Source organism: Aphelocoma coerulescens, chromosome 3 (genome assembly GCF_041296385.1).
Source record: "Aphelocoma coerulescens isolate FSJ_1873_10779 chromosome 3, UR_Acoe_1.0, whole genome shotgun sequence".
In the NCBI taxonomy this organism is placed as follows: domain Eukaryota; kingdom Metazoa; phylum Chordata; class Aves; order Passeriformes; family Corvidae; genus Aphelocoma; species Aphelocoma coerulescens.
Genome location: NC_091016.1, coordinates 86365771 through 86384367, shown reverse-complemented (window position 1 = coordinate 86384367; position 18597 = coordinate 86365771). Strand labels below are relative to the sequence as shown.

Genomic DNA, 18597 nt, shown 5'->3' with positions numbered 1-18597 from the left:
GAGAGGTTTCTTTTTATGAAATTAAAGACAGGTAATGATGACTTAAATAGTGAACCTGCCCTTTTTTTTTGGTTCTCTTTGACACCACAACACTCTGTGAAGGATTAAAGCAGAAATCATATACATATTTTTCTTGTTTGGCTTTTAATAAGCTCCCTGAATACAGTTTTCTAATTCTTTGAAGGAAACTCCTACAAACTGTTTTACTCTCAATTTGCTTCCAGCCTAAAATTTTTATAAAAGTAATATTTATAGTATCTCTAAGGCAAAAAACAACACAATTAAGATATACATATAACTTCTTATAACCCTTCAAAAGATCCATTTTGACTTTGCAGGTATTAGTTTCAACGTGTTTTATTTCTTTTTAATCTAAAAAGTGTTAATCCACAATAAATTGTGTATGGCTATTGTTTTTAAGAACTAAATTAGCATTGCAGACAGAGCCTGCACAGTATAAGGCAAGCCAGCATTCCAGCATTTAATGCTAAGAAATCAAGAAGCAAGAATTAATTTTTACTCTATAGTTCAAGTAATAATAAGCAGGATATTAACTGAAAACCTACACTAAAACTATCTCCACAGTTTCCCAAGTGAAAACAGAGAGATATTCTTAAGGATTTAATACTGCTTAGTATATAGGAACTGTTGTTGGGGAGCCAATATTTTCACAATAACAGAGGAAGTTTGGGATGCATCAAAATTCAAAAGCTAATCTAGTTAACCAAACATTTTGCCCACATAATTTCCATTTTTTTTTTTCAGCTTCAGTACCAGACATAGCTCTCTCCATATGGTTGTCTCACTTCTTAAATAAAAACCTCAAATTCAGTCCTTTACTTAAGGGTCCTTATTTTCAGAGAATAATATATACTTTGAACTGCAGATTTCTTGAACAACTTTCAACAGCATTTCACTATAGAAATAATAGATATTTTACAGATACATAAAGTAGATTAGGTACTTTAACATGTTCTTCTCTTTTCTATGATTGGGTCTTCCACTAAATGATCAGTTACAGTTACAGTTTCTCTGTAACCTACTAACTCTCTTTTTTTCCAATTCCTGAAACTTTGTTTTCTGGATGGGTTTCGTTTTGCTTTTTCTTAAAAAGCTAACAGCCATATTTAATGGAAGGCATGTACACTTATGATCCTCCTCAGGAGGATTATATGTCACTTCTCCCATTTGTACTCAGAAATGAAACAATAATTAAATTTATTTTTAGTGGCATAATTCTGAGAGGTTAACAGAAACCCTGGACAAAAACAAAAAACCCACACCAAAACAAACAAACCAAAAAAACCTCTCAGAATTTCCAAGCAAGCAGCTTCTTTTTCATGTAGGAAAACTTTTTTATACTTAGAAACACAGCAAACTTAGAAAACAATCGCAAAGCCATAAGATGCCTATTGCACCCTTCACAAAAGATTTCTGGGCAGGAAAGTTTTGTTTCAGAAGCAAAACGTATGGTTTTGGGCAACAGACTTGACAAGATGAGATTCCATTCTAAATACCAACTAAAGCTTCATTTAGAACAAACAGCAGATCGACTTTATGGCTAAGGAGTTAATGGCCCAGCTGTTGAGCAACCATAGCGAATTCAGTAGAGGCATCCCAGACCCGTAAAACAGACAGTTTTAGTGCTTCCCCTGTAACTGAAGGAGATATTACTAAAATTCTCTTAGATTTCATTGCTGCCTTTGTTTTCATTTGTTTTCATTTCAAAATCTGTGCACAGCAGTGGATCTGACCAAAAAAACCCAAACAACAACCATGCAGCAAATTTAGTTTAAGAAATTGGTATTCACCAAACCTCAAGCAAAATGCAAAACTAAAATTAATTCCTGGAGACAGCAGAAGCTGGGAAGAGGGACAGGCCAGAGGGCAGTGGAGAAGAAAGGCTGGAAAGGGAAAGAGCTCGACATTCAACCACATTATCCAACAACTCCACTTCTAGGATCTGGGCTCCTGATAGCCCATTTGTGCATGCTATTTTACCTCTTTCAGCCCTTCTGGAGCAAAACAACTAGTTTATTGAAAACTCAATCTGTCAGTTTAACTCTACAATTAATTCATCTTAGAGATCACTCTGATAGCATTATCAATGAAAACTAGATGGTTTTGACTGCCTTCATTACTTATCAGTTCAACTTCTCATCACCCTACTTCTCTTATATCTTCATTTCACATTTGGGAGAGGATGCTGTATCACCAAAACTATGACAGCCTATAATCGTACTTAGCAAACTAATTCAGATACTTCTGGCAAAGCAACACTACCAAAAATCAATTGTATCTTAGGGCCAAAACACAATGCAGAAGAGACCTGAAACAGGTTTTATGAAGCATGAAGGCACCATTTTTTCCAGGAAAATCCTGACCACTGAGAACACTAGCCATTTTATGTTGCTTCATTTGGAAACAACTTTTCAAAGAGGTCATGTTTAATGCAGCTCCTTTCCCTTTCTATTCTCTGCGCTTTCACATCCAAAAAGCCAAAGAACATGAACAAAATAGGTCAAAGAAATCCAAACTACTTAGAGAGACTAATAAATTTGTGAAAATCATCCTCTCTATGAACACTAGACTGGTCTGAAAGAAAGATATAGCAAGAAAATATATCTTTCTACCACACTTCTCTAACAAGAGGGAAAAGTCAGAAGACCACAAGGTGAATAATGGCCAAAACATTCACCTTTCTACAAATTCCAAAGGGGGCTTGAAGCAGAAATCAAAGCTCTGCATTTCACGGTAGAAATACCTTCAGTACTTCTTGACCATCTAGCTAGAAGGTCTTACTTTCACCTTAAAGGTTTTTTTTTTATTTTCCAGAATGCTGCTAGGATCCTTGGCAAAGATACCTACCTTTTAATGCTACTTTTTAATCAAATAGTTTATATTCAGCTGCATGTGGTGTCTGATATCAGATCCCACTGACCTTTATTTAAAAAGGAACAGAAAAGTTATTTAATATGTTAGGGAATAAAAAGGGAAGGAAATAGATGCTCTGCTGTTGAACTTCTACCGGCTTCTGAGAAAATGACAAGACTCAGTGACACAGAGATACCCTCATTCTCTGCTCAGGTTCAATTAGCTGAAACTAATTACATTCTCTTCCCTAGAGTAATTTTGGAGGCAAATGGAAGAAAGGTAACTCTTCTTCAAAAAACGAAACATTCAGAGTCTTGATGATATAAATGCCATTGAAACTTGAAATTTTCCCCATCTCCACAAAGCAAAAAATTTTCAAGTTAATAATGCAGGAATGTCAGCATAGGTTACTCAAGTTGCAGGTCACCCACAGCTTCTGTGACAAGCTCCCTGAGCTGAACTCTACACTCAATTCACAATATGTGCAACTTGAACTTTTTAGAAGCATGGTAATATTTGTTTTAGTGACAACTTATTCACATTCCAGTCTTAATTCATTGACCTCTACCAATAAATTCATGGCACATCAGCTCCTAAATGGAGTAACATTAAAAAAACAAAACACACAAGAAAGAAAACAAACAAGCAAACAAACAAAAAATCGACAACCACACTTACTTTACCACAAATATGCTGCACATAAGGCAAATTCAGTTTCTGGATCTGTTATCAAGTAATATCTTACAAAGTGAAGACATAAAAAGTTTGTCCCAAGAAGAAAAAAAAAAAAAAAAAAAGAGAAGGAACAGATGCAGCTTGCTCTTTGGCACAGTGTATAGCACTTGACAAAGTCTGGAAAGAAAAGCCTGTAGCTCCCTTTTTACCTCACCAAGACAAAATGTGCAAATAGCTATAATCCCCTCCGCATTTCGAGGCCAATAAAACAACTGTTAATGCATACAGCATTATAATACATTTAACAGTAAAATGCGCCCATTTGGCTTTCCCTAGGAATTTGAATTTTTGGACTTGGTGCCCAGTCATCTATGTAATTTCTCAGTTCAGTAATATTAAGAGAAGATTCCTACCTTCTGAAATATCATTCTACTGCTCTGATTGAATAAATTTAATTCTCTCCCTCTCCACCCCCAACTAACATGAAACAGATGGAAAATACATTATACTAAAAGCTCTCATAGAATTATTTTCACCTTCAAATATCAATCACTGATTGCACTGTACTCCTTTACATGCATAACATATCAACTGAACTCCACTGTGAGAAAAAGTCAAAGTTAGACCTATTGGGAGTCCACTACATTTGCTGAGAAGTCCATGGGCTTTTTGTGGCTGGCTTTTTTTTTGGCTGGTTGGATGTAGTTTTTTCAGACCATTGGCTGCTGGTTTTTTTTCCAGAACAGATGCAATACATGGTGTTAAAAGAACTGAATATGTCTAAGTACCTTTCTGGTACCGCTGCTAGGTTCCCTTCAAGATAATCATTTAAAATATAGGACTTCCACACCTAAACCTAGGGCTACACACCAGCAGACCTAAGATCAACATTGAAGAAATAGTCTCCTTGTACATAAGCAAAACAATCTGCAACTGAAAGTTCAGAGGCTCACCTAGTTTTCTCATGTTTGTTTCACACAGCTTTTAAGATCTTGCTTTAAATTGCATTTGTGAACTCTCTAAAATTTGGCTCTCTTATGTACATGTTAGACCACAGAGGTCACAAGGATTCTTTGGTACTCGTATAGTGAGAAGTAATCAGTGTACATCCAAAACGGAAAAAAAAGAAGATTAACTCAGTTTGAAAGATCAAGCAATGAAGAGGGAACACATGGGACCTCATTTTCCAGGTTATGTGTTTCACCACTCACGACTGTTTTCTTCCTTATCTTTCCCAGCACTACAAGTTACTTACATTCATTAAAAAAAAAAAAAAAAAAAATAAACATCTCCAGTACAGACTTGTGTATAAATCAAAATTCAATTGTTTTAGTATCTGAACTCAGTAAATTTCACAAACAGGAGAGGAGCTGTATGCAAAAGGAACACATTATTCAATCACAGACAGCCAATCAAGCTAGCCTAACACAAATGAAAATCCCTGCTGACTTACAGGCTGAAGAGCTATTTGGAACTACAATGTGGCCATCTACTCCTACCTTTGCTACAACACAGCTAGATAAGGTATTATTCTGTATCTTTAAAAGACCATGCTATTGTGTTAAGTTAATTCAGCAGAGCTTTAGCAAGTGCGAGAGAAGAATCACAGACTTCTGCCCATCCTGACAGAGCACAATGCTTTCTGCCCTGAGTCGTCCCAAAGAAGTCACGCAGCATGCCAGGTACAAAGTATCTGCAGAAGTGAGCCCTCAGACAAGGCTATAAAAGCTCTGGGTTAAGAAGCACACACCAACTTGCTTCTGCTTGATCTGTTACACAGCTTGACAGTAACAGATAGCCAGTTGCATTAGTGTCAATGTTCAGATAAGTTTCTCTCAATATCTGTCACAAAAAACAGACGCAGTACCAGTGTGCCAGCTTATTATCGGTCACTACATAATTGATCATACTTAATAACATCCTCGAGCCCAGACAGGACACACAGACAGCAATTACAAGCATGTGCCACAGTCACCCAGATCATTCTGACTCGGAGCTGCCAACTCAGCACGCACTCGACGAGTGCCTGCCTACCACCTTTTCCCTCTCAAACACATTAGCTTGCCTCAATATGGGGCCAGAGTTTGTTTTGAAACTCTTAACAGGATCACTGAAAGAAAAGAGGAAAAATACCATAAATGATCCTCTGGACTGCTTCCAGAGTAGCGTGTTCTCCTAGCGATTGCTTTGGAAGCAAGCCAGAAATGGGAAGTGTTCTTGCAAATGAGCACGCCACCAGGCTCAAGTACAAGTTATCATTTAATTCTTTTGTCAACATCAGCGTGGTTAGAAATTAAGAAGCCTGTTTAATAAACAGGTTACTTGAATTCCAGTTACCAAACATCACTTTCTTTTCTATCCATCCCCGCCATGCTCACTCAGCTCATGTCCCCCACCCCCTTCCTAACATACACTGGGGATTTTTTTGGATATTTTCTCTCCTTTATTGAAAGTCAAATAAAATTAGAATATTAATTACATCAATGATAACTAGGTCTGTAATCAAGAGCAAGTTAACTTAAAAAAGGAAAAAAAATCAGTCACTCAGAAAAAAAAATTCTAAAACCTCAACACAGACTTCTGTGGGATGCAGCACTTAATATTTTTAACAGACCTCTAATACAATCTACTGAACGGTTTTGTCGGGGCAGTTTTTCACATTACAATCACTCCTAATGAGATCACCCTCTGCAGTGTATAAGACTTCATCCCTTCCCAACAAACACAATGAAAGATTTGTGTGGAGCTGCAAAGGCCTCAGATCAACTCCACTCATTTCTTCTACTGAATTTCCTCGTAAAAACTCATCAAAAGCAGAACTATTTTTTTTCATGAGGACAAGCAATTAATAAAGAGACTAATTTACTTTGTTTTAGGGTGTCCCTAATCCTCTACAGATTTTGAAGTACTCACACAGGCACCTCAGACTCAGTGAGTGCTGCCAGCTTTGTTTTTGAGATTGCATGTTTCTCCTCTTCATAGATTTGTAGGGTATTTTTTTCCTGTTTTTCACTTACAATATTTCTCACCAACAAATGTCTGCCTATCTTGCAATAAACATATGGTGATAGATAACTCCTTTTGTTATCTTGTGATAAAAATAATAGACCTTGTATTAAATGTGCATGAAAATAGCTGTTTTAAAACAAACTACAGGTTCTCTTATTTTTACTGGAAGCAAAGACAATAAAATATTCTTTCTCATGCTAAGCAGAAATGTCTTATGCCTGTAGCCCCAGTGACAGCAATGCTAAGGGTAAGTATAATTCTAAGAACATGGTTAACTGAATTAGTCTGAATCAGGAAGTACAACTCAATAGTCTCTGATCTGCCAGTATTTTAAAACAATCACAATGACCCCACTGCAAGCCAAAAGTTTAGTTAGTTTTGTGCAAAAAAATTATAGAAGGAAACCACACTTTATTCTTAAAATCAGATATTCTGTTTGAAATACCTATCTTGTGTTAGAATTTTCACACACTTGACACAAGTCTCTGGATTGGTTTTGATTTTGTGTGTATTTTTCTCATTACTAACCACACCCCATTCTGTTTACTACATCCATTTTAATTTTCTTATAATTCTGTCAGAGATCATGTGGAAGAACAAACTGTTCACCTAAGCATACCTGTCATTATTGATACAATATTCTGTGATAGGTAGGACTTACTCAGCCTTACCAAGAGGTACAAGAAACAACACCTTAACCAGTTCATAATGTTAGTCCTGAACCTATCTTTTTACTTCTCACAACTTCAACTTTTTTTCTTTAAATTTAAAAGTGCATTATGCAACCACTGATTTTCATAATCAGACAGAATGGATTTAGATTAACCAGTGTAAACTTTATAGATTGAGGATCTGAAAACTTTAAAAGCAGACTGATGATGCATTTCTCTTGAAAAAAAAAAAGGCAAATAAAAAAAAAAAAAAAAAAAAGAAAATCTGGTAGAACATGACCTGTAATTTACAGCAAGTTGTGTGTTTACTTACGTTCACACGTGTCTCCTTTCTGCTGGTATCCTGCTTTGCAGATACATTTTCCAATAGGCACTAACCATTCTCCCTCCGCACTACAGTGCATCTTCGGCGAGTTCTCCGCCTCCTCCTCCGCACTGCTGACACAAGTTCCTCGCACTTCAACTAAAGAGGAAAACTCTGAGCCAGTCACTGTGTCAGGAAAAATAGCTAAGTTCTCAATGATGGACCAGCACTTCTTGTAGTAGACTTTGACAGAGACCAAAGCAATGCAGGCCCCTACGTCCTGAAATGCAAGATAGAATCCTTTTTTGGACAAAGGTCCAATTTCTCTCACCTCTGTGTTAAGTTTCATTTTTCTCTCCCCAAGATCACCCTGGGTAAAACTTTCATCTGCTGCAATAGTGTCTATTTTTACATATTGGTTTTCTCGGATATTCCTGCCAGTGTCGTAGTCTGTTTCATAATAATACAAGTTAAAAGTTTCTTTACAAGTCCCCAGAACTCCAGGAAGACTGTTACAATCCCTCAGAGTGAATTTCAGTTCTACAAAAATCCTTTGTGCATTGCTTTTTGCAATCCAGTTAGTCCGAAGCCAGTTGTTTTGGTTTGATTCCATCACCTGGCATACCTGGTATGTTCGTATAGGAGTGTAGTTTTCATCCAGTCCACTAATTTCTTCCCACTAAAATAATAACAAACAGTTAGTAATAAACAAGAAGTATGTCACCAGATGTAACTACTGTGCATTTTAAAAAGCTTCACACAACTCATGTCTCCCTTCTTTTTAACAGTAAGTTATTGTTAAAAATACTTTTAAGCACCTAAATGAAGAAAATATATATTAATGCAGGAGTAGGCTCTCTCTCCCTTCATGTCTTTCCCACATACAACTTCAAAAATCATGGTCATATCATGGGCACATTTGCAAAGGGGCAGCTTCAGAAAAGGCTGCTTAGCATACCAGGTTCTGATTTCACCCTAAGCTCACACACATTTCTTTAAGTTCACAATGGTTTTGAGTAAGCAAAGACCAAAAGGAGGGAGGCAGTTTCTCTTCCAAAGAAACCTAACATCAGTGAAGTCTTAGAAACTGAAATTGCTTAGCATTAGAGTACATAAAACTTGTGCATGTAAAACTTCTGATGAAATTTGCAGTTGTACAGAAAGCATGGAATCAAGGTCCTGGAACTCATGAGTCAGATGATTCCCACCTCTATGTGATCAAAGTGGCATAAAGAGAGAGCAAGAGAAAATGGACAGAATTAAAAATCTGAAAGCAAGAAAACATTTTGGTTGTCTCCATTTTGTTCAGTCCACCTTCTGTTTTATCTACAAACTGAAAGGTAAGCGGCAGCTCCTCCTCACCTCACCTTTTATCCAATGGCTGCACCCATGTTAGAAGGGGCAAACTTCATTTAGCTGGGAGCTCAAATGAACCATGAGACTACACGCAGAATTAAAAACAACCCATATGACTGAAAGTTCACTGGTTCAAAGCCTGAGTTTTGTGGATGTTCCCTCTTTAGGTTACCAACTGTGTAATGAGCTGGTAAGCCTTTAACAATCCCAGTCTTTAACAGCCTTTGGTAGCGTGGGAATTTGCATCTCCAGCAATGGCAAACTTTCCACTGGAATCAACCAGGCAGATCTGCCCAGGTGTAACCAAAGCAATCCTTGTCTCTCACCTTTTTTCACATTTCTTGTAGTATTTCAGTGCCTGAAGAAACTGCAGCTGTAATAAATTTGAGGAGGGGTCCGAGCTATTGTCATCCCAGGATACAGGCAACCATGACTTCCCTGGATGGCACTTAGCCCTCTGGCCCTGTGTCAATAATGCACTTAAGCTCATGCTTAAGATCAGTGACTGTACTTATGAGCTTAATGGTAAGCACATGCTTAAATGCTACGTGGGACTCTTATAGTCAGCACCTCTGCAGGATTGAGCACCCACCAACATTCCTCACACCAGCAACCAAACATGGAAGGCAGTAGTTTCCCAGATCAGGAGCCACACAGTGTACATTACACTGTAAGCCTATTTGACAGCAAATGAGACCATTTTAATGTTGTTGTCTGTTTCAGGAAAAAACAAATGTGGCTGAATTGGTGCTGGAAGTTATCGCCACAAAATATAGCACAGCTGCAGATGCTGAAATGCACAGAAGTTGTAAATATCAAAGCACATTTCAAGGACCTACAGTTAATATAGATGAGATACATATATGGCATTATACATGCACATGGTATAAAGTGATTGAAATAGATTATTAAATGCTCATGGAGTTAACTGAAGTGATTGCATATAGAACTGTATTAACCTCTGAACAAAAAAAAGTCTATCTTCATAACAGATTTATTAGAGCTGAATGAGTCATTTTTGTTCACCTCTATAAGAGCTAGAACAAACAAGAAAAAGAAAAAAAAAGAAAAAAAGGGGCCCTGGACCGAGAGGGGTTTGGCTATACCACAATAATAAAAAAAAAATCTCCCCATTAAAAAAAAAAATCCCATCAAGATGACAAAAAAGGCACAAAACCTAAAATTGTGGTGATTTTCATCTTCTCCATTTCATATCAGGAAGTGCTATGTCCTTTGCAGTCTTTGCATGTCTTTGAGATGGTTGGGGGTTTTTTTTGTTTTATTTTTTTATTTTGTGTAAGCATTCTTCCCTTAAGACACCAAGCCAGATTCTGCAATAAGATATTCAGTAAGACAATGCACTGTATCTTTGACATGGAAGTAACTCTCATGCACCACACAACAGAATCAGTCTCCTTGAGTTTTGATGTGGACTGCTCCACCAAAAAAAATCACCCTCCCCCCCCCAAAAAAAACAACAAACAAAAAAATAAAGCAACACACAAAATAAATTTTACAAAATCAACCTAGACTTCATGATACAATACAAATGAGTTTTCTCAGAGTCAAAATCCCACTACATGAGACTAGCTAGCATCAAAGACATTCTTATGTTACAGTCAAGGAAAATAATACAAAAAAATTAAATTCACACAAGAAGCACTACTTTTTGTGATCCCTAGCATTAAGCACTGGAACTATTTTTTCATATTATCCCAAAGCCAAAAAAATAAGGAAATATGATTCATGATGCAATTATGTAATCAGAACACTCTGAAAGGGAAAAAAAATATCAGTACTTCAAGATGTTTTCACCTATGGCAGCTGAGGTCACCATTCACTGAAGTCTTCTTAGAGTGACCAATTTCACAGAAAGAAAACTCCACTTTTCTTTGTCCTACTGCAAAATATGCCGATATATATGCAATTCTATTTGAATATGCCCTCTTCTATTGGTTTCAATTTATGGTATTTTAACTTCTTAGTTATCTTAACAGTGTTAAATGTAGCATTTGCAGTTGAATGAGGCATTTAACGAGTGTCTGACTGATATATTCTGTGCTGTGATGATGCATTAGTTTCCCTCAATATTTTCTGTCTATTCCCACGAAGACTTTGTTGCATAGTAAATAATTCAGTAATTAAAACTAGAAAAACATTTATTTTCAAAATTACATTATTAAAATGGTACTTTTATGTTAATTTACAGGCAACTTTTTCTGAACATATTCACACATACATATCTAGCCATTAGTTTTGATTCACTTTTCCTGATTGAAATCAGCTTCTACCCCTGAACTTGCCTTTTACTGTTCGTTGAATTTGACTCTACTTTCATCTTTCAGTACACTGACATGTGTAACATGTGTTGACATGTCTTTCATTATCTACAGGTTAGCTCAATATAAGTGCCACCAAGCTAATCTTTCAAACACCTCTGGTAAAGGCTTCAATCAGCGCAAAATGCTAATGCTGAGGTTATTAGCCATCATACACATTGAGCCTGCATTACATTCTCTCTGAAGTCCTCAGATTAGTTTCCAGTTTATGCTTGCATTGATACTACAACCTTGCTTTTAAAGAAAGACACTTTCACATTTTCATTCTTCTTATTTAAAGGATTTGTTACACTTTTATATCCCTACTCACACTTCACGCTCTTCTGGCTCCAGATTTCTTAATGCACTGAAGATTAAGGGACTGATCCCCCAAGTTCTTGTTCGTGCAAGGCGTCACAAAAGATTCAGCAAGACTGTCTCCATGAGCAAGAACTGTCCCCTATAATTTATTATTTGTCAGACTGACTTCATGTAGGACTGAGTTAAGGTAAGACAGTATATCCATTATATCTTTCTGAAAATGTTCTTCCTCAAGGCTTGAGGAAGAAGAGGTTTTTCAACACTTTTAATTCAGACTGAAAGCAGCACTTATCAACTTTACAGATACAATAAATAAGACACTAACACTGATGTTTCTAAACATCTCATTTTTTATAATGATGTATTTTACAATGGTACATTTTGTAGAGTGCCATGAGATTCATTTGTATGCAAGCTGGAGGTGGCCTTAACCACATAATTCGTGCCTAGTTCCAGATACTGAGGTCCTCGAGACTTAGGGATGTTTCAAGTTTGGAATGTCATTTCAAACACATCTGCAATATAAATGTTTTTATTTTAGAGCACTTCAATCTGTGCTATTCAATTACAAAGAAAACATCGTAAACATATTTATGATCACCCATTCTATAGAAAATTAAAAACATATTTTTAGAAAGTTTCCACACAGAAGCAGATCTGTTGTTTCTAAAGGAAGAAAAAAGAAGTGATTTAAAATACTGTGTTACAAATATACAGTGTAATCCTTTGTACAGCACAAAGAAATACACTACAAAACATAAAGGTACCAAAAGTTTCCAAAGAGCCACTTGCTTTTAATTAGCTTGTACATTTGTACACTGTAACCTGAGGTTTAATTCTAAGAATGAAGAAGCCATAAACACTTGGTATGATTACTGAGAGAAATATGAGGGGGAGCTAGTTTAAAGCAGGTCTTTCAACTGCTTCAGTAAAATAACTACTCATCCTTAGGAACTTAAGTTTTGCCTGTAGTACTTACCCCATTGGGAGGAGAGGAAATCCATTCCAACTCTGTCTGTTGTGCTTTAGAGTCCAGCAATATTACTAAAAAAAAAAAAAAAAAAAGAAGAAGAAAGAAATGAAATTCCACAGCTTGTTAAATTATAACAAGGGGGGCAATATAAAACTAAGGAACAAATTAAGAATTTTAAAAAGTGATGGAATGAATATAATTTTTGTACAGATTAATATTTCTTCATATTATCAAAAAAATTATCTGCAATCACAACTAGGCATTTATTTGTAAATAGACAATTAAATTATGTACCATTCACATACAAGCAAATATACATAAATCTTTATAATTTCATTGCTTAAAAAAAAGTGAGGGATTTTTTAGTGCTCTGAAGTGCTACTAATCAGTCATTAAGATGCATGCTCCCTCCCTCTCCTTTTTCATAAGGACATTTTCCATATGCTGGTTATTACAATCAGCTTAAAGCACACAGACACACAAACATTTCAACACATTTCCAAACCGATTTAGACGGGACTGGTCTATACCTTGCCGAGAGTCGCACTGAAAAAGCAATGGTCTTTTTTGGGTGTCAAAGTGAAAAATACTTCCCTTTGGTGATAATGCAATAATTCTGCAAATAAATGACAACCACGAATACAGAAAAAAAAAACCACTCTGCAATTACCTCACACCTCGCATACACAAAATCAGACTAATTCACTTTATGGTAATAGCTTCCTAAAATCTTCATGTCATGGTGACATTTATATACAGAAATCTATCAGTTCTAGCAGCACCACAATTATTTTCAGCTAAATGTAACCCTACCTCCAAAAGTGGTTAATCACAGCCTAATAAACCAACTCTTTAGCAGAATTCCTAATTTTAACCTATTCCGTATATCTTTAGCTATAAAGCTATTTATAGCTTTACACATAGCATTTATGCACTAAGATATTTAGATGTTTGACTTAAGGGTGTAACTTGAAGCAACTTTTGTCAGGTCTATCGAAACAATTTTAATTCTGGCTTTGGTTCTTTCTCCAAGCAGAATTTAACACAAAATTTCAGTGAATTACTAAAAAGATAAGATGCCTAAAAAAGTTATTTAATACAGTAATACATGGAATGTTAGCTGAACACAAAACGGTAGCTTCCAGGCCTGTATTTCAGTAATGAAGTGGAACTACTCATTAAGGAAGTTTGATAGTCTCCCTCTAGAAAGATTACCTGCTTATGTCATTAAGGTTGGATTCAAGGGGCTTTACTTTGTAACACTTTCTTTAGAAAAGCAGGTGGTGTATGTGGCTTGTTAAAAAAGAACACTTATAATGGTATGAAAAAAAGGTACCACCAAAAATTTAACCATTTCAGCACCAGCACAACACACTATGGCTGCAATTCATTATACTTTTTATTTGGCAGTAATTCTCCATCACGTAGCAACGGGTGAGCACATCAGAGAAAGAAAAGACAACAAGCAAACAAAACAAACAAAAAGAAAACCCACAAAGAAACAACAACAAAAAAAAAACCCCAACACACAAACCCCTGCTCTGCAAACACCCCTGGCAAAGAAATCCTGGCGTTCCTTCTGGCATCCAAAGTTACCGGGGAAGAGCTCTCCAAGCCAGCGGCTGCTGCCCTGCTCCCAGCCCGGGGAGCCCCGTGGCCGTCACGGCTCGTTCAGCAACGCGGGGAAGAGATGCGGCGGAACAGCGCCGCGCCCCGCGCACTCCGCCGGTAGCCGCGGGGGATCCGCAGCCTCCTGCACTCGGAGAGCACTGGGACCCCAGCGCGGTCCCTCCGCGGGGGAGCTGCTCCGCGGCGCGGCGGAAAGCGAAAGGAGGCAGAGAGGCGGCGGGAGAAACGCGGGGGCGCGGCCGCGGAGAATGGGCTCCGCGGGGCTCCGCGCAGGCGGGGAGCAGCGGCCTCTCGCCTCCGCGGGGAGCCGCAGTCGCGCTCCGGGCGCTGCGCGGAGCTGCGCGCAGGCTGCCGAAGAGCGGGGCTTGCACTGCCGAAGAGCGGGGCTTGGCTGCCGAAGAGCGGGGCTTGGCTGCCCCCGCCACACCCCCGACAGCCGCGGTTTTGGGAGGAAGCGCCCGGGGCAGCGACCCCAGAACGGAGCCCCGAGCTCTCGCAGCCACGGAGCGAAGGGACAGCCCTCTCCCCGTGTCTGCGCTTGCCACGAGGGTCCCGGCCGCTGGCAGAGGGCTCCGCAGGTAACGCGGTCACTCCCTCGCTTAGAGAGACAGGCGGACCCTGCCCCGTTCCTCTCCAGCATCTCACCGCGGTTTCTACTGAGCTACAGAAGGGAAACTCGGAAAACTTTTCAGCCTCTTACACCTCCCATCCGCCTTCCGTACCTAGCGGGGAGGGGTAGGAAACCAAGCGGGGCTGATGCCGCCACCGGCCCTTCGGCGGGGCCCGCGGTGAACCTGCAAAGTTACTTCCTTTTTTTTTTTTTTTTTTTTTCTTTTTAACTCTCTCTTTGTTCCGCGGAGTTTTCTGCGCTTGCAGCAGGTAGCCGGTATCAATCCCTGTCTGCCGCTCGCCCCCTCCTGACCCTCCTTTGGCTGGGTGATTTTCCCCGAATATACAGATATTATACATGAACACTCCTAGGTATAGATGCATATATATAACCACCCACACACGTATAATACAGAAAAAACCGGGACAGGCTACTGCTGGAAAGCACCGGCATAGACCCGATCACGGAGCAATCCGTAGGGCAGAGCGGGGCAGGCAGTCCGCACCCTCCCCGTCCGTCTGCCCGGCTCTTCCCCGCTCCGCACCCCACGGCTACGCGCTAGTGCTCCCCGTGTGAGGGTGTCTGCTTTACAGCCCCTCCAAATAAACTTTCGAAATGCTGCTACGGAAAGGCTCCCTCCTCTTTCCCTCTCTAACCTCGCCATCGACTTCGTCTTTTAATGGCAGAGGACATTTTAATTGAGGTATCTCTTTAAGCTCCAAATGATATTTTATTGCATGCCAGGGGTTTGATAAAAAATACTGACGCATCCAGCTGAGGCGGGGGGGGGGGGGGGGGGCGGGGGGGAACCCCAAACATATACATATGCAGAGGTACCGAAAATGCCCTGACTCCCCCTTGCCTGTCATGTCGTGTGTGTCGTCCCCCCTCCGCCCCCCCCGCGAAGATGGAGACGGACCTTCGCCTTCGGCTGTCAAGCGCGAGCAGGGCGCTCCTTTAAATCATTTCAGATTTTCTCAGCGTGAAAAAAGAGATTCCCAGATGGGCTTTGTGAATTGATTTTAAACACCTCCATCAGTCTCTGATACAAAACTGCCTGGTTTGTCTCCGTGAGCGGCGGAAACAAATGTGCGGGGTTCGCCTTACACAGATACCAGTGTTGGACTGATGGGAACCGGGAAGCCCCGTTGTGATACGCAGATGGTGTAAAACACCCATCCCTAAACCTCTCTCCAGCGATGCCGGGGGAGAGCACACGTTGCAGGCACACGACGCCAGGCCATATGTCCCCTCTAAATACATGTCCAGCGGACATGGCCGGGACGTGTAAAACTGTACCCCGATGCTCCTTCCCGCGGTCTGTGCCCGGCCCCGCTGGGCCGGAGCGCTGCAGGCCCCCGGTGGGGAGCGGCGGGGAGCCAGCGCCGCGCCGTGCCTTGCCTCCCACCAAACGTCCCGAGCCCTAAAAGTCAGCCCCTGCCCAAGGGAGCAGCGAGGTAACCCGCCCTCCCTGCACCTCCTAGGGAGGATCAGGGCTGGCACGGGAGAGCGACGCACCCCTGCACGGATCCCCGGGCCGGGGGCTCTCCCAGCCCCATTCCGACTCATCACGTGCAAATGCCTCGCAAACCTCATTCCTGGGAGCAAAGGCAGTTGTCCCGGTCCCTCACACATACACACGCACAACCCCCAGTGAATGCCGTGTTTTTTCCTCCCTCCCACCTCAACTAAAAAGTCTTTTTTTTTTTTTTTTTTTTTTTTTCCTGAGAGGGGGGCTGAGAAGCAGCTGGCACGGGCAGGAAGGTCCCCTGCTAAGCAACCACATAGACTTCGTGGGCAAAAGCAATAAATAAGCCCAAACTTTTGTTTTCTGCATCGCCTTACCTTCTTTTGCAGCCTGTGCCTCCCCCGTGTGTGCAAAGCGGAACAGCCAGACGGAGCACAAAATAATCCAAGAAGGGAGCCTACTTTGGAAAGCCATGGTGCAGGAGCGGGGTGATTTTATATTTCTAGCTCTCTATTTCTAGACACTGCCACTGCCGCCGCTTGGTGGGTGCTAGAGGACGGTGGAGAATTTGCTGTGCTAGTCTGTGGGTCGGCGCTCCCTCCCTCCAGGCTGCCTTTTTCTTTCGCCTCCTTCTCCGCCGCCTCCGCGCCGCTGCCCGGCTCCCGCACCGGGCCGGCCGCCCGCCAGCCCCGACTGCAGCCCGGCCGCCCGCGCCGCGCGCCGATAATATCAATGAGGGCGGGGGGGCGGGGCCGCAGCGGCGGGGCGGCCCGTCCCTCAACGTGACCGACAGCCAGCGCCGACCAATCAGCAGCGGCGGCCGGCGGCCGGCGGGCCGAGCTGCCCCCTGAGTCGCCGCGGCAAGGGGGGCGGGGCCGGCGGCGCTGGCCAATGAGCGCGCGGCAGTGTCGGGTGTCCGCCAGTGCCGGGGAGCCGCGGGCTGCGCGCGGGGCGCCGCGCCGGGACGGAGGGGCCGAGCCGCGAGCGGGGAGCCGAGCCCGGGCCGCTCCCGGCGCTGTCCCGCGCGCCTGGAGGCGGCCGCCCGGATCGTCCTGCCAGCAAGTGGACGTCCGTCCGTCCGTTCCCCAGGGTTACGTGTGCTCTTCCCGGGTCGCAGCCGCCGGGGTAGCGTGAGAGAGGGGTCCCGGTCAGGGTCCGGCCAGAGCCCAAAGCCGAGCCGACGTCGGCGGGTCCCGGCGCTGCCCCGGCGCGGTGCCCGCCCGTGGCCGGGCTGAGCGCGCACCTGGGTTACTGCCACCGAAAGAAAAACTTCGGCAGAAGCTGTGGGATGGTGCCCCGAGGCAGCCCTGCCACAAAAATCAAGTTCCTTGGGGCTGACATCACTTGGGATCCCTTCCCTCTGTTGCGTTCGTGTTTTCCGCCCCGCGTCTCCGGGTTGCCCCAAATAGGAAGAACAGGTTTATGGCGATATAGATATTACTTGGGATGGGGAAGGAGCGGCTGCTTCCCCCCTGCCCTCTCCGGGTGTAACCTGAAGCGCGTGTAATCCTCTAACAATGAGACAATTTAAATAGGAGGGGGAGGGGGGGGAAAAAAAAAAAAAGTGAAACCCGAGGGAGAGAGGAACTTGCCTAATCTTTCTTGTCAGCGCTCACCCTGCGGACCGGGAGAGCTTTTCCCGGGGATCCATCATGCCCCCACCCCTCCGCTTTCCTTTCTCCAAACACACCCCTCGCTCCTTCAACGGGTGAAACAACTGCGGGATGGACACAAAAACTTACGGCTCCCCGGTGAGGCCGCGGAGCGGAGCGTGGTGCGCGGGGCGCGGTGGGAGAGCTCCTCTCCCGGGCCGCGCCGGCACCGGGGCCGCGCAGCCCCCGCGGCGAGAGGCGACGGCCCCGGCTGCGGGCCCCGCTCCGCGCCCCCTGCGCACCCCCTGATCCACCCCTGCTTCCAGCTCTGTCCCGCGCAACCTTCCCGGGGCTGATGCCGAGCGGCACGGACCGGGTTTTGTACTGCTCCGCTAAAAGTGCATCGTCGTGTCCTTTCGGAGGATAGATACTGCGATGTAAACAGAATAGGTGACTATCGTCTCGGAAGCAAGCGAAGGCAACGAAGACAGGGGGGTGTAATTGCAATTCGGTGGCAAGATTATGCGAGAATCTGAAACAAGCCTTGCGCAGATGCAGATCCTGATATAGAAAATGTTATGCCATAAATGGGAATTTAAATTATGAGAGGTTTGTTTATGGAACCTTTAGGTAGATAAGGCAAAATTAGAATTATTGCTGGTAGTAATAACAATAATACAATGCTCAGCATTGATGGATAAACAGCCACCATACTCCGGGCTTTGAGCACTTTCCCTGTGGGCTCCTTGTTACTTCCAAGAGGGGTGTAGAGTGAGGCTCCAAAATACGCTGTATTT

The 18597-nt window shown here is 42.4% G+C and overlaps 1 protein-coding gene across 7 annotated transcripts in view; it reads right to left on the bottom strand.

The window, feature by feature from the left end:
• The window catches only part of EPHA7 (EPH receptor A7), a 162606-nt gene extending 145714 nt beyond the window's left edge, over positions 1 to 16892 (bottom strand). For all 7 annotated transcript variants that reach the window (XM_069011128.1, XM_069011129.1, XM_069011130.1 and 4 more), the window contains exons 1-3: positions 16586 to 16892; positions 12508 to 12572; positions 7543 to 8212 (exon numbers count right to left, since the gene is read on the bottom strand). In XM_069011128.1, coding sequence (XP_068867229.1) covers positions 7543 to 8212; positions 12508 to 12572; positions 16586 to 16682 — 832 coding nt within the window. In that variant the 5' untranslated portion in view covers positions 16683 to 16892. The remainder of the gene's footprint in view (positions 1 to 7542; positions 8213 to 12507; positions 12573 to 16585) is intronic.
• Positions 16893 to 18597: the final 1705 nt, after the last annotated feature.